The 22,998-nt window shown below is 39.9% G+C and overlaps 1 protein-coding gene across 2 annotated transcripts; it reads right to left on the bottom strand.

Moving 5' to 3' along the window:
* Positions 1-5,657: 5,657 nt before the first annotated feature.
* LOC113026096 (uncharacterized) lies at positions 5,658-22,485 on the bottom strand. Of its 2 annotated transcripts, none has more exons than XM_080303629.1 (6): positions 22,312-22,485; positions 11,041-11,182; positions 10,140-10,587; positions 9,602-9,844; positions 9,224-9,471; positions 5,658-7,834 (listed from the first exon to the last, which is right to left on the bottom strand). In XM_080303629.1, exons 2-6 carry the CDS (start codon positions 11,172-11,174, stop codon positions 5,731-5,733), a joined length of 3,177 nt encoding a protein of 1,058 aa, XP_080159755.1. In that variant the 5' UTR covers positions 11,175-11,182; positions 22,312-22,485; the 3' UTR covers positions 5,658-5,730. The 2 variants fall into 2 exon arrangements, with proteins under 2 accessions (XP_080159755.1, XP_080159756.1); XM_080303630.1 differs by lacking the exon at positions 22,312-22,485 and adding an exon at positions 17,851-17,906.
* Positions 22,486-22,998: the final 513 nt, after the last annotated feature.

Genomic DNA, 22,998 nt, shown 5'->3' with positions numbered 1-22,998 from the left:
AAAACATAGAAATCTGTTCTTGGTATAGTAAGATGCTTAACTTTCAGCCGCTGATTTTTGGGAGTAAAATACCTTTTTAATAAGTTTTATTTTATGGGTTTTATAGTACTTTTAAATACGGTAATTTGGTGAATAATTCCAGGTTCTCCTAAATGTAATTTGGTAAATGTACAAAATAAAACAACTTAAAACCACTCCATGCCCAAAAACCAAAATCACAGCATTAAATTTAATTGCAAAGAATGGCTGTATTATTAGTCATGAACTATTCATTTATCCAGGGGTAAATGCTTAAACAGATGTTCTGATTTCTTCTCAAAAACTCTGCTTGCATTGTGATGAATGGTTTCGGTGGCCGGTGGGTGAGGCGTATTCAGTGAGAGTGTAAACAGCAACAGTCATATGGCTCTAAGTTCTGCACACTGTTTTTTTTTCTGCTCTGCGTTTTGGTGCATTTAATCTCAATTTAATCTTTTTTTTTAAATAGCTTTTTATGTCATTTCTGTGCAATAATATTTGTCCACACTTAGATCACAAAATGTTTGCCACCAACTTAATGGAGCAACAAATGCCAAAAATATCCCAAATGGTGAAAAAAATCTTCATTTAAATAACCTCAGTGATTTTAGAAAAGAAGAAGATTTGGAAGATGCTGAGTTTTCAGAACATGAGGCTTTTTGCCTTCACTGGATGGGACAGTGCAGACAGTAGTGTCGGGAGAGAGTGGGAGGGCGAATGACACACAGAAAATGTGAAGGTTCTCTGTCATCCAGGTCATGGTAATCTAAGGAGCTTCACTGATGAGAGGCGAAACATCTTCAAGAAACTTAAAGAAGTCCATTCACTTTTCTTTCCCACCTGCTAAGATCACACAGGTAATGGTCTGGGGCGGACTCAAAGCCAGTATATGGGTCACCTGCACAAGGTGACCGGCTATGGTATGTAATCAGACAGTTTGAAAATGATGATGAGTCTGGCTGTAACTCAGCTCCAAAACAAGTCCATCAGAGCCAGAAAGTGAAGCAATATGGATGTCCAGACATGGTACTCAATGTGTGGGCAACTTTTTCCCTCAGATACCTTCTAGAAATTCATCTGTATCACAAATTGTTCTCTGATCTAAATTTTGCTCTAATCCAGTAGCAACAATAACAGCTACAATGTGTATGTGGACCCAAGATAGTCAGGAAAACACAGTTTATATGAATCAACACACAAATATGCAAGTTGTTCTGTGGGTCTGAGTTGTACAGAGCAACATGAATCTGATCAAATCAGACATCATGTTTCATCTAACTTGCAAAGCAGCAGTAGAAAAGCTCCGTTTGTTGCCTGTATTAGCATTAGAAGCTAACAGACAGACTGTAAACACTGCAGAATGAGTTCATTTGAATGACCTCCTAGTAGCAGTCACCTCACAGACAACAAAGCTACAAATCAGTTGAAATGCACAATGACAGCTGGCATCAAATCTAGGGTGAGCAGAAGAATTTGAGTTTTTGGTTAACTTCCAGGAAGTTCATATAGTTTATTTATTTATTTGAAAGGTAACAGTTTCTTCTATGTTCTCCTAATAAATACAAAATGCCATTTTTTTCCACTTGCAAGTCAAATGTCATTATAATGAAAGCTAAACTCCTAATATATATCAATAATAAATATCGCATAGATTACATAAAGCATCTTTTTTTGGTTCTGGTGGTCACAGATGAAGTAACCAAACTATCCAAAACAGTATTACAGCTCTGCCCCACCCCCACTCCACTCACCTCTGTTAATCTGTCTCTACTTTGAGGACAGAGGGGCAATCAGAGGTGGAAATGGGTATTTTGTAATCTGCGCAGCATCACAATGCAGACTGATCTCATGCTAATACACAGCAGGAGAGTCAGCAGCAGGAGGGGAAGCCCTGATCTGAACACTACAGGAAATCTGCATGTGAAAGCTCACAAAATGCAGGGAGACTCGGAGGGGTAGAGGGAAACTTTGCAGGCTACAAGTTTATCATTATATAATGATGAAGAGAAGCTGTGGAAGCCATCTCCTGCTGTGGAGCCAGAGAGAAAATAGAGCACTGAATTATTGGACACCCTTTTTGTAAACTGCACTTGTGGCGGTTTCACAGTATTTGGTCTCTATTTGAGATAATAATGGCCATTCACGGAAAGTGATTTATAGGTTTAATATGAGTCTCAGAGTCTTTTATCCATCTTACCCATTCCAGACTGACCAGCAGTCTAATAAGAGATACATATTTTACTTATTACTCCAAATTGAGTTCATTATTTATCACTTCCTTCTAATATTATGTTAAGCGCTACATTATTTATGCTTATTTATCTTTTCCACTCTCACTGGTGTGTTCTGTGCACTGTCTGCTGGGCCTGTACAGACTTCAGAGGCGAGCCAGACACTATTAGGAGTTCAAGGTACTCTGTCCTACATACAGATGAACCTCATGGAGACAGAGCAACATCTCCCTCTAGTGCCTGCTTTATAAAGAACAGTCAGCACAGGACTGAAAGCAGACGAGTGTTTTTCTCAACCTGGGTTTGTGCTTTTGTTATTTCTTGTACCATCACAAGTTACAGCAAAAGTTTCCAAACACATTCAATAAATTGATTTTGCTCTCTGTTTGAGAATGCACTGATGCACAAACCTAACAAAAACTTTAACACTAGTCACTAATCCCAAAGGACACTCAACTATGTTACTCCTCAGCACAAAAACACATTTGCAGTGTAATGCATTTGTTATGCAGTCTAAAGGTATAATGAGAAAGGCTCCACTCAATCTACAGCAGGCGGTGCTGGACCAAGTGAAGGACCTCGGCCATCCCAACAACGGACTGTTCTCTCTGTTGAGGTCAGGAAAGCGATTCTGCTCCCTGAAGACCAAAACAGAGAGACTGAGGAGGAGCTTCATCCCGCAGGCGATACGGTCTCTCAATCACACCACCACATAGTACTGACCCACACATATGGTTTTTACACACACACTGGACATTCTGGACATTTGTTTACACTAGTGGCCACTGCACAACTACACTGCGTGGTCATCTAATCGAATCACTTTATCACTAAGTCACTTAAATAAATCACTTTAAGCATATTTGCACTGCACAAGACACTTACACATGTGGATTGCACAACCCTGGACATTATATTTCTTAATTACCATTTAGTACTTGTACTGCTGCTGTTGTTGTTCTATATTTCTTCATATATTCTTATACATTTCTATATTGTGTGTTTGTGTATTGTGTATTTTGTTGTACAGTTATTTTATTTTTAACTTTAATTTTTATATTTTATTTATTCTTTCCTAGTGAAATTTACCCTTCATTTTAATTTTCCTATTTATTTCCTATCCTATTCATAGTCGTTTTTTCTTTAGGTCACGAGCAGTTGTCTAAGTATTTCACTGCATATCGTACTGTGTATGTGACAAATAAATTTTGAATTTGAATTTGAATTTAAATCCAAGATCCAATTTAAATCCACACTAGAACTCAGTTTGGGTCTCTCTTTTCCTTCCTTCCTTTTCTTTCTTTCTTTCTTTTTCTTTCTTTCTTCCTTTCCCTTTCTTCCTTCCTTCCTTTCCTTCCTTCCTTCCTTCCTTCCTTCCTTCCTTCCTTTCTTTCTTTCTTTCTTTCTTTCTTTCTTTCTTTCTTTCTTTTTTTACTTTTAATGATTTCTCAAAATACTTTGGATAAACTTATTTCAATTTCTAAAGACAGAGATTTTGTTCTGCACACATGAAGCAGACTGACATCAGTCTTGACCGCTCACTCTCAGGAAGAAACTAAAATACTGAAAATGTGCTTATGTAGTGCTATTAAGTGTGAATAAGTTGTGCGAAAACAAACACGCAGTTTTTTTCTGTAAAATTCACAGTTTATAACTTTAATAAAAGTTGCAGTTTGATCTTCACTGTATCACAAAAGAGTGCAGTAAAGACGCACATCACCATATAAATGTTTAAGACTGATCTCTGCACAGCCTCTTCCATCTACACAACACCAATATGACATTTTCTTACTTTAAAAATCAGACAAACCTCAGTCACCTCTCTTAAAGTGCTTCATATTTTACCCCGTCAGTACATTGTGTTAACCAATTACAGCCATTAGCTGCTCACTGCTTGGCTATTGATTTTTATGTTTTGATGTGGGGTAAATTGTACATCTTCACAACACCCTCAGAGCTTTGGTGTCTAATGACACAAACAGTCTAGCAGTAGAAGGCAGTTAGCAGAAATTTAGTAACACAGGATGAAAAAGCAGCTATAACTGTAAACGTGAAAATAATAATATGTAATCTTATAGCAGGACACTTCCTTGTATGTTATCATTTTTAATATCAAATTTCTAGTGTCAAAGATGAAGATTTTATAAAGTTTAATCAAATGATGCTCTGGAGCATCAGCAAGTGAAGAACCCATAACATTTTATGCTTTTGATCTGGATAACTTTTTTAAAAGTTAAATTGTGAAATTTATGCTGGCCTTTCTGGAGGATATCCTCCCTGAGTGTACTTATCAAATTAGTTTAGCATCGAATGCTGAGTGTAAAGAGGCCAACTGGCATTTGGCTCCTTTCCTACATTCTTCTTAAGCTGTCAACCACTTTATCTTTGTTTCAACCACTGCATTTTTAGTCCAGTACTTGTGTAATTTGGCACTTCTCAGCCTCTCTCCCTGTCTCCCCTCTGTATGAATGGCTTCTTGACAGCCACCTTTCCACTGAGACCACTTCTGATGGGACTTTGGGAAACAGGAGATGAATCAAATGCCAGATGCAGGACACTGGATAAAGATACTGTTACATATTGTTTTCATTTTCTGCACCTTCTTTGTCCTCCATTTGATCAGTTTCCTCAAAGTTGTTAAGGACACTCTGCACACCATGTCAATATAAGCCATGTTTTCCATTAATAATTGTTTGTTTTGTGCAGAAATACTGTTTCATGAGTTTTATTAAATTATGTGTCTTTGTAACAAAAAAACTTTGTAAAATAATGCTTTAAAACTGGTTCTTTGCTCAGTTGTTATGCATAGGTTACACTCTTTTATCCATTGAGTTAGGTGGCCAGTGTTAAGTGGCTCATGCTTAACAAATACACAACAAAAAATAATTTCTCTGAAAATGGGAAGGAAAAGGAATGGACTGAAAATGACTGAAAAGAAAAACTCTCAAAGACCTTAAGAAAACCTGGAGAACTCTTGCTGAAAGCCACTGATAATGAACTGTGGATTTCCGGGCTTATGTAAATGCTATTGTTTTTACCGACTGAGAGTTGGCTAGCTTGCATAGCTACCGTTAATTGTCATGCTAACTTTGTACTTTTCATTGTTGACATTCACTCAAGCAAGAAGGATCACAAAACAGCACCAAACTATATAAGAAGCGTAAAGAAAGAAAAAAAAAATCACGACTCATCAGTAGTTTTCAAATCTGACCTAAAGTAAACACAGACATGTTGCTAACTGTATTAGTTACTTCCTTCTGGGCATGTGAGGTTGTTGATGGCATCAACAGTTGAAATAAATATCTTTTTGCAGTTTTCCAGTAGCCTAGCCTAAACATAAACATGCAGAACAGAAGTTTGGATTAAAAGTATCTCTGGTCAGCATCTGAAATAAGACATGAAAATCCCAGCTTTTGACACATTTAGTTCATATCAGGTATAAATAATACCCAGCACTTCTAATTTCCCCTCTCAGAAAATTTTAACTTTCTTCTTCTTCTTCTTCTTCTTCTTCTTCATCTTCAGCATCTTCATCTTTTTCTTTGTTCATTTTCCAGCTCAGAGTCCACTCACTGTTTGGCATGCTGTCTTCTTCATGCGTCAGTCCCATATACCGCTGACTCCGGTGCTCCATAGAGAAACACACCACGTCATCATCATCTGGCTTTCTATAGCGACAAATCCTCCATGAGTCCTTCCAAGCTCTCAATTCCGATTCCTCACCCTCTTCGTAAGCCTCATCCTCAGCATCACAACCTCCTCTGTGAGCTACTGCCACCATCCATGACTGCTTCCAGGAGGGAAAGCAGGCGTTCAGTTTGTGGAACTGCAGATGGAGCGGGACATCGGGCTTATGTTTCATTCTTTTCTGTGACTTCTTCACCTTCTTTTCTTCTTCTGTGTTTTTCTCTACTATAACCTCTGCTTCATTTTCTTTCTCACCAGCCTCCTTCTCTTCATCCTCCTCCTCCTCTTCCTCATCCTTGTGATGGTCAGCTTTTTTGTCATTCTCTTTAATTTCTTCTTCATCTTTCTCAAATATTACACCACCTTCCTCCTCGTCAACATTTTCATTCTCCTCTCTGTCTTTACCATCCTCATCACTCTCCTGGTCGTTGTCTGCTTCATCCTCTTCTTCCTTCTCTTCTTCTTCATCCTCGCTATCTACATTATTGCCTTCATTCTTTTGCACATCATCCTCTTCTTCATCTTCATCAGCTTTGTCATCATCTTCATCTTTTTCATCTTCCTCCTTATCTACATTAACCCTACTACTCTTATTTCTTTCTGTTTCATTTTTTTCATCCCCACCACCCTCTCCCTTTTCTTCTTCTTCTTCTTCTTCTTCCTCTCCTTCTTTTGCTTCTTCTTCTTCTTCATCTTCATCTTCTTCTTTTTCTTTTGCTTCTTCTTCTTCTTCCTCTTCTTCTTCTTCTTCCTCACCTTCTTTTGCTTCTTCTTCATCTTCATCTTCTTCTTTTTCTTTTTCTTTTGCTTCTTCTTCTTTTCCTTCTTTTGATTCTTCTTCTTCCTCCTCTTCTTCTTCTTCTTCTCCACCTTTATCTTTCTTGTCCATCTCTTTGTATTTTTCTTTTTCACATACATTTGTTTCATCATCATTGTTATTATAATCTTCATCTTCCTCCTCTTCCTCATCTACCTCTGCATCTTCATCCCTGCCACCATCATGGTTTCCTTTCTCCTCATTTATGCCATTCTTGTTCTCCTCTTCCTCATCTTCTATGTCTTCCTCCTCCTCTTCTTCCTTTATTTCTGCATTCACTTCCTCTTCTTCGTCTGTGCCTTCCTCATTCAGCTTTTCCACTTTGTCATCCCTTTCATCTTCATTCAATTCACTGTCCTGCTCTTCCTCTTCTACTTCACCCTCATCATTTTCATTTGTGTCTTTTTCCTGCTTCTCTACCTTAGTTTTTTCATCCCCTTCCTCCACCTCCTCCTCTTCTTTCTCCTCCTCATCGTTATCTGTTTCATTGTCATCTTTTTGATTGCCTTTTTTGTTTCCATCCTCCCTTCCACCATCTTCATCCTGTTCCTCTTCATTGTCTTCTTCCTTGCCCTCCTTCTTGTTGTCAGTATCTTCATACTCTTCTTCCTCCTCCTCCTCATTTTCATCCACTCCTTCATCTTCTTCCTCATCATCTTCAGCCTTCTTGTTAAGGGCTTTTTCTTTCTTTTCTATAACTATTTCTATTTTTCTCTCCTTTTCTAGTTTTTTGTCCACATTATTTTTATTGAAAGCTTCCTCCTCTTCAACTCCTTCATCCTCCTCCACACCATCCAGATTTCCATCCTCCTCTTCCTCATCCATATCTCTGTCCTCATTATTCACTCCTTCATCATCCTCCTCCCCTTTGACATATATTTCCTCTGCTTCCCCCTCCTCCTCTGTTTCCTCCTCCTCTACCTTAAACCATCCTCTTGGAGCCTTCCAGGCCTCCATCCACTCAGTGGTGTCTGTCATCTCCTCGTCCAACTCTGATGTGAAGAGGAAGTTTGTAGCTTTGCGTTTTCTCTCCAGCATGGCACTGTGTTGATGATTGGAGTTTACAGAAGCTTTGCACCACCTGTGGATGAAATCACGGTTTGGTTAAATGGACATGAAGAAGAACTTTTCATAGAAATATAACAGTAGAAATAGTAAACCATGTGTGATTCAAGCTAGGGCTGAATCAGTTAGGCCTGGATCAGGTGACCCCGAATCCTCCCTTTGTTATGCTGCAAAAGGGGGATGCTGCTGGGAGATTCCCATGCATTCACATTTCTCACTCACTATATGTTAATAGACCTCTCTGCACTGATTCATAGTTGTTATTAATCTCCAGCTCTCGTCCACAGCATGTCTTTTATCCTGTCTTCCTTCCCCAACCGGTCTCTGCATGTATTATTGTAAGGTCTACCGTATAATACAAAGCTACTTGAGGGGACTGATTTTGTGATTTAGCGCTATATAAATAAAACTGAGCTGAATTGAATTGAATGTGAAGACATTTGAGCTGATTTGCTCATCAGGTCCATCTTTGGGAAGATCACAAAAACAACCAAGAAAGACATGCAACTCCAAAACAGAGGGGTTTTGTAGCTGTTTTGTTTCTGTTTGTGTCACGGCGAGTGGAGTGAGCCGTGGGGAAATAATAAAGGAGGATCTAATTGCAGTAGTGAAGGTGAGGTGGTTTATTGAACACAAAATGCAAATGGAGAAACAGCAAAAGGGACTGAAAACTATTTAAACTGAGAACAACTAAACTACTGAACACAAACCAGGACCTGAACATGAAGGAGGATGAGCAGAGGTAAATGACGACGGACATCATGAAGCATGGTGGATACACAGACAGACCAGCCACTACAATGACAGAAAACACGACCTAAAAACACTCAGAGAAACACAGGGAGATTACAGACAGGTGGGGGACACAGCTGGGAGTGATTAACGAGACGAGACAAGGGAGGTAAACTGAACACGCTCACATGAGACATAGACTTTCACAATAAAACAGGAAACAAGAAACCACTAAACAAAGTTTATTTTTTGCCTGTTTGACAAATTGTGATAGTTGACAAAGATAACCTGAGTAAATGCAAAATTGTTTTTAGATGACCATTTCATTTATTAGGGAACAAAAGCTTTCAAACCTAGGTAGAGCAAGAATTAGAGCAGGCCCTCTACTAACTGGAAGATTGGTGGTTTGATCCCTGGCTACTCCAGTCTGCTTGCCTTGGGCAAGAAACGGAACCCCAAGTTGCTCTTTGATGCATTCATCAGCGTGTGAATGTTAGCCAGAAAGCATCAGGTGTAGAAAAATGTGCCTGTTTGAAGGTCTGTGTTTTTTGTGGAGTTTTACAAACTATCAAGTTGCCTTATCATAACGCAAGATAACAAGTCTTCATGAATCTTATTACAAATATAGCCCTTTTATGTTTAGCATCAGGTGCAGAACACAGTGGTAACTCACCTGAGCTGCTGCTTATATCCCCAGCAAGTGCTCCAGCTTTTCTGCCGTTCTTCACCTTCCTCTGGAGGAGCTGCTGACAGTAGCCAGGATTTGCTCCATCCTGGTACGCACACATCAGTTATAGTCATCATAACTTCAGCGTCCGCACTGAAGGAACTCTCACTTAGCGTCTCATCATCTGTGAAGTCGTTTGTTTCAAAATCTGCTCCAGACATTTTCCATGAATCCTCCCAGTCAAAGGGTTCATCCTGTTTGATGATTCAAGAGTGGTAATACAAATATTAATAAGTGTTTATCTGATTCAGTGCTCATGTAGCATCTGGCCAAACCATAAAGAGCAGAAATCAACAATACAACAGTCATTGTAATGATCCCCACCTCCTCCTCTAGCTGTTGTATTTGATCAAAGTTGTTGGTTAGGTTTTGTTGGTAGTCAGTCCAGATATGATCCCAGTCCTTTTTCTCCTGCCTGAAGGGAAAGTTCATGATCTTCCAGGTACCAGCCCAAACAGGAAGAGAATATGTTTCTATCGCAACCTTACAAACGTTCTCTCTTTGAAATAGAATATCCCAGTGAAACTGTTTTGCCTCAGAAAGCTCCACCTGGCCTGGACTCTTCACCTGGAAACAAGAAAAACAAGACAACACTGCAAAGTTATCTACAAAATCTGAACAGGATGTTAACTGAACAGCAAACTCTGTTTGATTAAGATCAGGTGACTTGTCCCTTGAAGGATATTTAACGATTTGTTTTGTTTATTTTTCTTCTGACCCTGTTTGGGTGTTTTAGGCACTTTTACATGTATGGCACCTTGGAAGTTCCTTCTATTAAGCTATGTTGTGTAGTCAGGACTGTACCCAAAATATTTCCCAGACCTCAAAAACTGCAGGCAATATTAAATTTTAGTGTTTGTACCTGTTTCCAGGATTGATTCCACTTATGAGCAGGAAACATCCATTCACCCTTCAGTCCGCTTCCCTTTGCTTTGTACTTGCTGTTCTTAGTTAGCTCTATGGTTGTGAACCCTAGAATTCTGGTTTGCAACTCTTGGGCTTTCAGAAAAAGATACTTTGGTGGCTTCAAGCTCATCCAGGAGTCCTTCCAGCAAATTCGAAATGCATCAACCTCTACTTTGCGCTTTTGCCTTCGAAGTCTGGGTGATGTTGACCTTCTCGGAGGAGGTGGTGGAGGAGGAGGCTCGGCTTTGGGTTTGGGAGGAGGAGGGACAACTTTGAATCGAATTCTGGGCTTGTTTTTATCTGCTTCAGCTGCACCACTTGTGACCCTCTTAAACTCACTCATGCCATCTTTCATCTTGTCTCCATTAGCAACCAGCCAGTGATAGTTCCATTTTGAGAGTAGCCTGCAGATTAAAACAAAAAAACACGCTGGATCAGTGTATATGAATACAGATCTTAGGTACAGAAACATTCATCAGCTGTGGACCAAGGACCAAACCTCCTGGCTGGCGATTACAGGCTGGTCTCAAATTATTAATTAAATGATTTGTGAAAATTAAAATGTATTTTATGTAAAACTTACTTTTTAAAAATGTTTGACCAGAAACAAACTTCTGCGTCTTTTCAAGTCAGCCCAAGCTCCATAAACAAGTACCTTTGGACCAGTTATCTATTGACATTAAAGTTTGATTTTACTGTTGTCTTTGAATGATGGAGGTGATTCAGGAATTCGTAGAATAATGTGATAATAAATTGGGAAATAAATTATAAGATAAAAATCTGAAAATCTTTATAGCTGCATTTTCAAATTTTCAACATTTTCTTTACATTGTACAAAAAAAAAGGTTTATTCTCACAGATTGGTGGAACTTTTCTGCTTCCATTGTTCCTCTTTTTTGTTGTCGTCGGCGATGCTCTGGGCTCTCTTCTCCCACTGGTCTCTCAGACGCCCATTGCTGAATGTTCTCTGCTCCCCCTTTGTAGACAACATCTTGTTACCTGAGAGATGTAGAAATAATAATAATAATAATAATAATAATAATAATAATAATAATAATAATAATGATAAAACAACCATAAGAATCCTTTAGAGTTTTTTTTCCCCAAATGACAGAAACATTAGGATCCAATCTCTAATTCTTAAGGCCTGGTCAGCTACAGCACTGGAAAAAATGTTGAATAGACCAAATGTAACCCAAAACTTGTGAACTATAGGCTTGACAGTGGTTTCAGCAACTTTGTGAGCCAAATGTGGTCCATATGCTACAATGTGTCTGTTATTTGGTCCATGTCAGGCAAACCCTCAGCTAAGTTGAAGCAGCCTGGTCTTTGGTCAAAACTCATAGCCAAAGAAAATACTGACAACAACAATCAAAAGTATGACTCCCATGAGTGTGGAGTAAAAAAAAATTCCATTTGTTGATTTAAAATGACGTTTGTGGCAGACCTGCCATGAGGGGGGGGAAAAAGTGGAACAGCTTTCAAGAAAAATGATGAAGAATGGATTTTTTGTTTAGAAACAAATCTTGTTTCTCATGAACAACTGGATGATTGCACAATCAACAATTTTGTCTGTGCTTGATTGTGGAGATGCTGCAGGCATGCATGTTTCTATATCTGTAGAACCCAAAAGGTTGATATTTTTTTTTATTCTGTTCATCTGAATGTAGCGTTTTCAGTGGGAGAAACGTTTCGTCCCTCATCCAAATGACTTCTTCAGTCTCAGCTGACTGCAGGTTTCTCAAACCCTATAAACAGTACATTTGCTTAATAACCAGTGTTGGGGAGTAACGGAATACATGTACCGCCGTTACGTATTTAGAATACAAAATATGAGTAACTGTATTCCGTTACAGTTACCGTTTAAAAAGGTGGTATTCAGAATACAGTTACTTTGTTAAAATAAATGGATTACACTGCGGTACTTTCCTGTTTCATTTTGTCGCGGGTCAGGACTGTTTGGGTTTTGTTTGACAGCTACGTTCTTTTGTTCCAGGCGGCAGCGTTACGGTTGCCATGGTTACAGGGCGACGCTCTCTCTCTCTGCGACTGTGTGTTTCCTGGGTGAGAGAGCGCCTTTTCGTTGTTGTTGTTGTTGTGCTAAGCTAACAGGCAGAATGCTACAAGCATAGCTCTAAAGCAGTGGTTCTTAACCTGGGTTCGATCAAACCCTAGGGGTTCGGTGAGTCGGTCTCAGGGGTTCGGCAGAGCCTCCACTGCGGAGGTCGCAGAGGTCCAGCCACGCCCGAATTATCTTGTAAATTTGTGATGACACGCCCCCTTCTGGCCATCACTGGCTGCAGACGATCATGCTACACTGCTTGGCCAATCAGGCCTGCGGGGAATGTAGCGCGCGCAGTAGTCAACATGTGAATGTCGTGGTAGTACTTCGCGTGATTTTTTTTTTTAACATTTTAATCCATACTAACTATGCCGGGCAAAAAAAGAAAGTGGTTGGACGAATATGTACAGTATGGATTTACATGTATCACGGAATGTGATGGGAGTGAGCGTCCTATCTGCATGATTTGCAACGCCAAGTTGAGCAGCTCTAGTCTCGCAACTAAAGGAACACTTCTTGAAGCTGCATGGAGACGGGGAATACAAGAACACAACACTTGCTGAATTCAAGGTGAAGAGAGCCAGATTCGATGAAAGGCCCACTCTGCCTGCTCTTGGATTTGTACCCGTTAACAAACCGATCCTCACAGCATCGTACGAAGTTGCTTACCTGATCGCAAAGCAGGGCAAGCCACACACCATTGGTGAAACACTCGTGAAACCAGCCGCGTTAAAGATGGCAAATCTGATACTCGGAACAGCGGCCGAAGGTAAATTATCACAAATTCCTCTTTCAAATGACACCGTCAGCGACAGAATAGAAGACATGAGTAAAGACATCTTGGCTCAAGTAGTCGCCGATCTGATTTCAAGCCCGGCAAAATTCAGCCTTCAGCTCGATGAGAGCACAGACGTTGCTAATCTAAGCCAGCTTACTGTTTTTGTGCGCTATGTGAAAGATGACATGATAAAAGAAGATTTTTTATTTTGTAAGCCTCTTACAACAACAACTAAGGCAGCCGATGTGAAGAAGCTTGTGGATGACTTCTTCCGAGACAACAATCTTTCATGGGACATGGTTTCTGCAGTTTGTACAGATGGAGCTCCCGTCATGCTGGGAAGAAACTCTGGTTTTGGTGCGCTAGTAAAAGCCGATGCACCACACATCATTGTGACTCATTGTATTTTGCACAGGCATGCATTGGCAACAAAAACCTTGCCCCCAAAAATGGCAGAAGTATTAAAAACCGTGGTGGAATGTGTGAACTATGTGCGAAATAGTGCTCTGAGGCACCGCATCTTCAGTGAGCTGTGTAAAGAAATGGGCTCTGAATTCGAGGTACTTCTGTACCATTCTAATGTTCGGTGGTTATCCCGGGGACAGGTGCTGAATCGTGTTTTTGCCATGCGTGTGGAATTAGCCCTGTTTTTGCAAGAGCACCAACACTGTCATGCAGATTGCTTCAAAAATCCTGAGTTCATTCTCATTTTAGCGTACATGGCTGATATATTCGCAGCTCTCAATCATCTCAATCAGCAGATGCAGGGTGGTGGAGTCAATATCATAGAAGCGGAAGAACACCTGAAGGCTTTTCAAAAAAGCTAACGTTATGGAAACGACGAACAGAGAACAACAACTTTGCAAACTTCCCCCTTCTGGACAACTGTGTAAGTAAGGTCGAAGATGTGTCTGGAATCTGAGATGTTTCTGTATCCACGGAACTGAAGCAAACAATTGCAACGCACTTAGATGAGCTTGCAAAGTCTCTCGACAGATATTTCCCTACAAGAGAGTCATATCCAGCATGGGTGAGACAGCTGTTCACGTTTGCTGTTGAGACAGCAGATGTCAATGATGAATACCTTGACGAAATCATTGAAATTCAGCAGAGCCAGGTTCAACAGCAACTCTTCAGAACAACAACACTCTCAACGTTTTGGTGTCGACAAATGGACAAGTATCCAATTATTGCTAAGAAAGCCCTGGATTTTTTTATACCATTTGTTACAACATATCTTTGCGAGCAATCCTTTTCGACGATGCTGGACATAAAAACGAAGAAAAGGAACAGACTTTTCTGTGAAAATGACATGAGACTGGCACTTGCCAAGGTGAAGCCACGCATATCTGAACTGGTCTCTCAAAGGCAACAGCAGAAGTCACACTGATTTGCAGGTATGTAATTTGTTGTAAGTTCATGCATTGTGTTGGTTTTGTTCTTTGAACAAGGTGATGTTCATGTACGGCTCATTTTGTGCACCAGTAAAAAAACATATCTATGTCTTGAATTTGAAAAAAAAAAAAAATTCACTAAAGAGGGGTTCGGTGAATGCGCATATGAAACTGGTGGGGTTCGGTACCTCCAACAAGGTTAAGAACCACTGCTCTAAAGAATGTAGCATCATGTTCAGTGTAGTCCGTGCTGCTGGGAGAATGGACTGCCATACACGTTATGTGTCTGTGAGCGCTAGGAGGGAGAAAAAGGGGAGTGGAAAGGTACGAGCAGTCATCGAGCAAAAACGGGAGCTGGAAGCATGTAAATATAATAATAACCACTGCAGCCAAGAAGAGTGCCTGACGAGCCCAGTTGTAAGTAAGCTATTAAGACTCGACTGTACACAGTGTTCGTGTTTTCCTCCGAAAACAACAAGTTCCGTTGGAGCAGCCTTTCAACGCCTCTCTCTGTCTGTCGCAAGAAAAGTTGACCCACACAACAAAGTATAGCTATTTTTCGGCTACCAGCCGACAGGGACCCCGCCGTATTATGCTGGGCTTACACTGTGCGATTTTTTCAGTCGCGCGATTCAGCTCCTGCTCAAACTGTACGATTGACTCGCAGGGGTTAGAAGTTCATAGGTCACGATGCAGGGTCTCACACTATACGGCCCGATGCTCTGATGCGACCTGAGTGCTCACACTGTGCGTCCATAAAAATGAAGGTTATAACAGAAATTCTGTCGCTCGCTCTCCCTCTCCGTCTTTCACTCACACAGACACACCACCACCATCAACTTTGCTAAATTGCTAATGAAAAACATTGGTCAGGCAGCTGTGATTGAGCAGCAGTGTCGATCCAACTATTTTCACGGTTGTTGTGGTCGTGATAATTTTGTGAGGCCACATCGAAAGGGCTCGGATGGTTCTACAGGTTGTGCCTCCATCGCTTGTGTCCAGATCACACGCTGCACTGCCGTGCTACGCCGTCTTTTTCGCTGACATTTGTGTTTGCGCGTGCGCAGTGTGGCAAACTGCGGTGACACCCTCACGACCAAGCGATTGATGATCGGGAGCTGGTCGTGAGGTGTCAATCGCTTCTCGTTACCCCACGTATACTACACGATGCACGACGCACGATGAAGGCCAAAATCGGGCCGATCGCCAAAACGATCGCACGACTCAAAAATCGGCTCAAAATGGGCCAAAAATCGCACAGTGTGAGCCCAGCATTAGTCAGAGGTCCCTTTACTACAGTTCGGAGTCGCGGACCTTCAGTAATAGTAATAAATCACACAGCAATAGTACATTCACGTTGTTGTAAAAAGCATGATAGTATTGTAGCGGGTCAGGGCTGTTCGGGGTTCTGCTTGTACAGTTATGTTTTGTGTATGTTGCCATGGTGACGGGTGACGCCCTCTCGCTGCGACGGTGTGTCCTTCCGGGGTCAGAGGGCGCCCTATGTGTGTTGTGGTTGCCGCACTGAGCAGTTAGCTAGTGGCAGTGTGTTCTTCTGCAAATGTAATAAACGGCTGTGCTCCCTGGCTAGCTCACGGGAAGCAAGACCAAACGATACCTCCGTCTCCTCCTTGTCTGAACTCGCCACAATATATTAAGTAATCCAAAGTATTCAGAATATGTTACTGTCATTGAGTAACGTAACGGAATAGGTTACAGAATACATTTTGGGGCATGTATTCTGTATTCTGTAATGGAATACATTTTAAAAGTAACCTTCCCAACACTGTTAATAACTGAAACCAGCCCACTGAATGAACAGTGGGCTGTGAGGTTGTTCATTCAGTGGCAGTCAGCTGAGACGGAAAAAGTAATTTGGATGAGTGACGAAATGTTTCTCCTACTGAAAATGTTACGTCCAGATTAACAGAATCAACCTTTTGGGATTTACTTACGTGGATGACTGAGCATGCATCAAAATATTATTTGTAGAAGTACATTATGACTCATCACAGGTATTTTCTTACTCCTCTGTATGTTATATGGAAAAGTGTGACAATGCTCCCTAGCAAATAGAAGACCTCTACTTCTTGTTTGAATTTAAAGTGAGTACTTACAGCATCAGGTCACAGGACATTTAACATTAGCTGTACTTGCTGTTCATACTGAACTTGGAAAAACTGGAAATAATTTGCAGCCAATAAATGTAACGAGCTACAAAAAACTATGAAACTGCATTCTGTGATTCAACTGGAACATTTTAAAAGGTTATATTTGTCTATCTGCAACTAGTTTTGCATATGTTTTTCTTGATTTGTGATCAGTGTAGCTGTTTGTCTCAATATTTGGACTGTTTGTTGTACACGTCTCTAAAAATAGATCTAAATTTCAATGAGACTATAAAGGATTTAATAATAATAATAATGCGACAGCGGTAGGAAGAATGTGTACATGCCAGACTGGAATTGGATGTCTGTATTCCTCATTTAGACCCTGATTTATCCACTGGAAACTGATGCAGGAAATTGAGTTCCTTAAAAGGTTTTGTCTCTTGCAAAGGCACCTGTGTTGAAAATGGGGCTTTTTTTTTTTGGTGTGCTGGTAAAGAATCACCAGAGATCTGTTGATTCTTTTACTTCTTCCTAAAGTACATCATGGGCTACTTCTGACTTTAAGTGTCATTAGTTATTCAAGATTGCAGGAAAAAAAATTAGACGTATGCTGCACATTCTTGGAACAATGCGCCTCAAAATGAAAAATGTTACATAGATTATTGTTATTAACTTTCTTGTGGGGTCTTGCGAGATACTGAGACACAGATTTCTATCTGGTCTCAAAATGGAGATCTTTGGAGTGTAAGGTAAATATGTTAACAACTGCACCATGGAGCATCATTTGGTTATTCATTACAACATTTATTATTAAAACGAATTATTAAAATATCCTTTCCAGGTTTTTATTTCTTAGTTCAGATGTCATATTGTCTACCTTGACTGTATTCCTTGAAGTTTAGTTTGGTTTTTCAGTTTGACTGATTAATTTGACACTTTACTGTTTTCCCAAGTTATACTGCAATAATTTCAAAGACATAGACTAAACTTTGAAGTAGTGAACCTATTCAGAAGATCATCACAATTCCCACAGTACACAAACACAATACAACCCAGAAATGTAGCACAACATTTGCAGCCTATAAACACAACACACCAAATGTCCATTCTTTACCTTGTTTTCTCTGTATGGCTTTTCAAAATATGTTTCCAGTTTTGAGTAATCAGTAAATTAAGTTGCTAATACACCACTGAGCTTATCTAGATAAACATACTTTCATTCCATATTGAATTCAGAAACGGTATTCGATATGAAACCGTTCCAACATTTTAAATTGGTACTTAAAAAGTAATCACCACCCAGTCTCTTCTTAGATACATACCGATAGTTCAACACAGTTTTGAGCCCAGCTTTGGTCCAGTTCTCAGTGCAGCGTCTTGTTGAATACTGGCTCATGTAACTGTGACACCAGACCACCACTTATGCTCTAAAATTAAACTCAGCTCTTCTTCAAGGAGCGACAACAACAAAACATCACAACACTGATTCAGGAAAGATGGAGATTCTGTGTCATTTAAACATAATAATAATGTCAGTTTGTTCATTTTAATCTGAAAATGTGTATATGTTAATGCCTTTGCTGTCAGTCAATGGTTTGTACTCTTCAGTTCATTATGATTCAAAAATAGAGAGAGGCTTTCACTATTTAAATAAAATGAAGATTCTCAACATTTTCTAGAAATAATCAGTCAAATTATACACAGGATATGTATATGATACTTTGATAAACTACAATAATATGGACAACCAGAGTCAGAGTTACAGTGAACTCAGAAAGGTCCCCGCCTTTAATCTGTGTCTGCTTGGAAAACTGACTCTGGACTTAGCAGTGTCTGTGTAAATAAATGAAGCATACTTAACAGACTAATGGTGAACTAAAATTAGAAAATGACCTCACGTCTCCTTCACCACCTCAGTGTTCAGGATTTCCCCATCGGACACTTAACAAGAATCAAATGACAATAAACTCAAGAAAAGAAATGACTACAGGCCTGGAAGGGTTACAAATATAAATGAAATGAAACCTTTCCAAACATACCACAGATTGCAAGTATCAGCTATGATTATCTAGGCTAAAGATGCATATCTCTCTTTATTTTTGACACAAAGTTAAAACTGTTATCCGTCCTCTCCTCGGAGTCTGAGGAAGTGGTTAACAGTTTTCATTTTTCTTTGTAAGTTGGAGGATGCGGGGGTATGAGAACACACAGGTTTCTGAGTGCTCCTGTCCTGACTAAACTTTTGTGTTGAACTTTTAGGTTTTGTCAACAAAATTGCTTGGTTAGTAAAGTAATCCTGCCACAACTGGTGCAGTGCAGATATGAGGACCCAAATGCAGGACAAAGTAACAAAAAGGGAGCTTTAATGGCTGATAAAAAAGTTAAATATAAACTAAGTCTAAAGGATAATGATACAGAAATTCAGAAACACAGAAAATCACACAGAATTGTGAAAAGTACAGCACAAGAGAGAACCGCGAATCAGCAAAGACAAAAAAAGGGACTTAACATGAACGGTGGACTAATTACACCACAAGAAACAGGAGGGAGCATAAAAAAAAGCAACCATCAACAGGCGAAGAGAATCAGGGAAACAGGGGGAAAGCTAGACAGGAAATAAAAATGACACATGGCACATAAAGGACTTTCAAAGTAAAACAGGAAATAACCAACAGAGAACTAACACAGACATGTCAGTGAGAAAAGAACACCGGGGGACAAAGGTATTAACACAGTACTACAATTGCTCAGTACATAAATCAGAAGAAAAGATATGACAATAACTTAAACGCAGCACTATAATAATCATAAAGTAAAAAATGGAAACAAAGACTTAATATCACATCAATTAAAACTCACAAAAGAGATCAAAAGAAACCAAAAATCCAAACACTAACCAAACAAACCAAAACTTAAGTTAATTAAAAGAGAATCCAAGTTCAAAAACACAAAACCATAGCACCATGACCAGTGTTGGGACTAACGCGTTATTAAGTAACACGTTACAGTAACTACGTTATTATTGTGGTAACGAGCACGGTAACTAGTTATTATGCCAAAATCAGGAACGCGTTAGTCGTTACTGGGATTTAGATAGGGTCGTTACTCGTTACTTCGTGTGGTGGCTATCGCGGAGCTTCCACAGATTCAGTAACATTAGCAAATGGTGGAGGCCAGCAGGTGGATGAAGGAAAAGGGACGCAGAAGGAAAAGAGACCCGAGGCGGCCGCCGGTCCAAGTGTGAACTGAACTTCAGGTAAGAAGTTATGACCTGCAGTCTCTCTGGGTCAGATATGAACCAAGTTTAGGTGGAGTTTGTTTTCGTTATTCTGACTTTTTCCGTACTGCATGCTAGCTAGCATGACGGAGTTTCTATACAGCTGGGTGGTGCTGTGAAGTTAATGATGTTGAACTTTATTTTGTTCATAAGTTATTAGAGTTGCCAACCGTCCCGTCTGGTATTCAGAGAAAATATTACACGTTTCTTATTGAGGTGAAAAGTTTGCCCCGGACTTCAGCTACAATGGAAAAGGCACAAAGCTGGAGTTATTCTGTGTCTTTGCTGCACAGCTGCCTCTTCTTCTCTCATCCTCCCCCCTCCCTCTCCCGTTTCTACTTCAATCATGAAAACTGATCAGTGATCAGCTGATCGGCTCTCTTGTTTGTTTATCGCCCACTTTGCGCCGAAAGAGGAGACCAGCGGATGTCGCGCTAAACAACAGCAGCACGTTTAAGCTTGATCAGCTATTGTTAGAATTTATTTAATATTAATTTCTAGTATCAGCTGATGTTTGCTGGAGCCACAGCTATAAAAAAGCTGCTGGTCATGATATGGTTTGTATATGTGGTGAGAGGGAAACATGAAGATGAAACCAGGAGATGTCCTTACTGGATCATCAGAGCTGAACAGGTGATGGAGAAGGTTTACCTTTTAGGTGACATGAATGAGTTGAAGGGAAGTTATGAACTGTTTCTGAGAGACAAATAACCCCAGGATCCTTTTTTAGGTAGCTGACAGCTGGTAACTGTGCAGGGGCGGGTCTAGCAAAGTGTTGCCAGGGGGGCATGTAGGGCATTAACAAGGAGAGGGGGGCACAAAGAAATACTTTTCTTTCTTATTCTCATTTAAAATGTCTAGCTTTTAAAAAATAATTATCTGAATCTTACAACAAACGATTGATAGATTGATGCATATATACCATCAAAACAGTGAACATCACTGTCACAACAGTGTTTATTTTCATTCAAAGGCTTTATGATTTTTCCTATAATGGTGGGCCGGTCTCTAGTCAAAATGCCCGGGCCAATTTTCTGTCCCAGTCCAGCCCTGTATGCAGCTCATCTGCAGTCTGGTGTTGCCTACATCTTCCTATTCAGAAGGCAGAATTTCCGAGTTCTGAGTACAATCGAACGCACCACGACTGCAGTTTTTGTGTTGGATGTAAAAGGCACACATGACGCTGTGACGTAGGCTAGAATCATGGCAGCAGTCAATGACGGTCCAGGCGTGGGATTTCTCTCGTGGAAATATGCACATTATCTTTTCCTTTCTATTGGTAGGTGGCACAGTGCACTTGTGGCAAGTAAGCAAGCTAGAAGACTGGCAAAGTTATGGAAGCAACACATTAACAAGAGAATTCTGAGTAAAACCAAAGTTACTTTCCCTAGTAACTAGTTACTAGGGAAAGTAACGAGTAACTTGAAGTAACTGAGTTACTTTTGAGAGAAGTAACTAGTAATGTAACTAAGTTACTATTTTAAAGTAACTTACCCAACACTGACCATGACACATGCTTTGTAGTGGTGCTAATAAACACTTTCACAATGTCTTCAAAAGACCTGAAGGCAAACTTCTCTCATATTCTGTACCTGATGAAAGATGTTGCTTTATTGAAGCACAGTACAGGAATCAGAAAAGTTAGAAAAGCAAAAAAGGAAATAAGAATAAAGCTTGGACTGACAATCAGAGCTCCTGGGCTTGAGAGGATTCAAATCTTACTTTTAGTCGTTATTGTAAAGATTAGATCAACGTCTGACCAAAGTTGCCTTTTGTTACTTTTTGCATTCAGGAACATTAACTTATTAACGGATAATGTTGGGTTTTTAATTTGAGCATATGTCAAATATGCTCAAATTAGGTCTTTCAAATAATGCATTTATTACAGTTTTCTGTTAGTGGGTGGAAATTATTTCTCTGAGGTCTAAGTCATCAGGTGTTAATCCTGTCCCACATTTGGAGAAAGGTAAACAGACTATTCTGGAAAAGTTTTTAATGTTTGTGAAAATGGTTGTTCTCCTTGATCCCTAATTGATGAGACCTGAGAGAAGAAATTCATAAAAAACAAGCTTTAATTACATAATCTGACTGCCCAGGGTTAGAGTTCAGGTTTGGGTCATCACCAATGGTGATGTAGACCTGAGAGGGTTAAAAATGTCTTTTAAGTTTTGCTTTTATTAATGTAATACTTTTGTTATTGTAAGACTTGACAGTCCAAGCAGTTAACCCTGGGAGCCTACATTACCCACAGTGCAGCTTGACCAGTGGCATGTCCAAGATAAGTGTTTTATGCTTCTAGCAGTATTTGAGCCTTGAGCCTCTGTGTTATAGTCTAGCCCTAACTTACAGATGCACACAGACATGTAATGTAGCTTTCTTCATTCGGTATCTTTAGTATTTTTTTTCTTCAACAATCTAATTGAAATGAATTATATGAGTGACTAATTCATTACAATATACAGGAAGTTCAATAAATGTAAAATTAAAAATAACAATCCCAACTTACCTGAAGTCTTTCTGTGTCTCAGATGTTTTATTTAAATCCCCTCTTACATGTAACTCTGCATTAATGTGGACCACAGTTTGTGTTCACTACTGACTGTCAGTGTCTGCGCCTGTCTGTCTCTACACTTTACAGCAGCTTCAGTGGTTCCTGTCTTACTCTCTCTCTCTCTGTTTTCAGTTCGTTTCTGCTTTTAACTTTTACCAGCGTACACTCAGTGTGTCCCGTGTCTCTGCTCTGTGGTGAGAAGGCTTCCCTTCTTTGCTATTTTTACATCATACGCTAACAGATCCAGAGCTCTAAATTTAGTTTCAGGGTGAGGCAACGAGAAACAGGACAGGAGCAGCCGGCTGCATGGAAATACGGAGAAGTGACATGAATTGTGCACAATCGAAATGGATTTTTAATTAACAGGTGCAGCTGCATAGACAAACAGGACAGCTGTTTGCAAGTGTTAACCAATCAGAAACCAAATGGTTTTTGAATCTTTAACAGCTGTAACATGCACATTTACTCCTCCAGAGATTTCTCACGCCGCCTGGCAATCAGCCAATCAGCACAAAGAGTCTGAAACACCTCTCCATATCAGATTGCAGGCATCCAGGCTCCCGTGGGAAAAGCTGGGTTAACTGTCTTCCTGACAGTTGGAGTACTTGGAAGTGAAACTGTCCTGCTTTACAAAATTGGTTC

Source organism: Astatotilapia calliptera, chromosome 7 (genome assembly GCF_964374335.1).
Source record: "Astatotilapia calliptera chromosome 7, fAstCal68.1, whole genome shotgun sequence".
NCBI lineage: Eukaryota > Metazoa > Chordata > Actinopteri > Cichliformes > Cichlidae > Astatotilapia > Astatotilapia calliptera.
The sequence above is the reverse complement of the archived record's forward strand: the minus strand, read 5'-3'. Positions and strand labels throughout refer to the sequence as shown.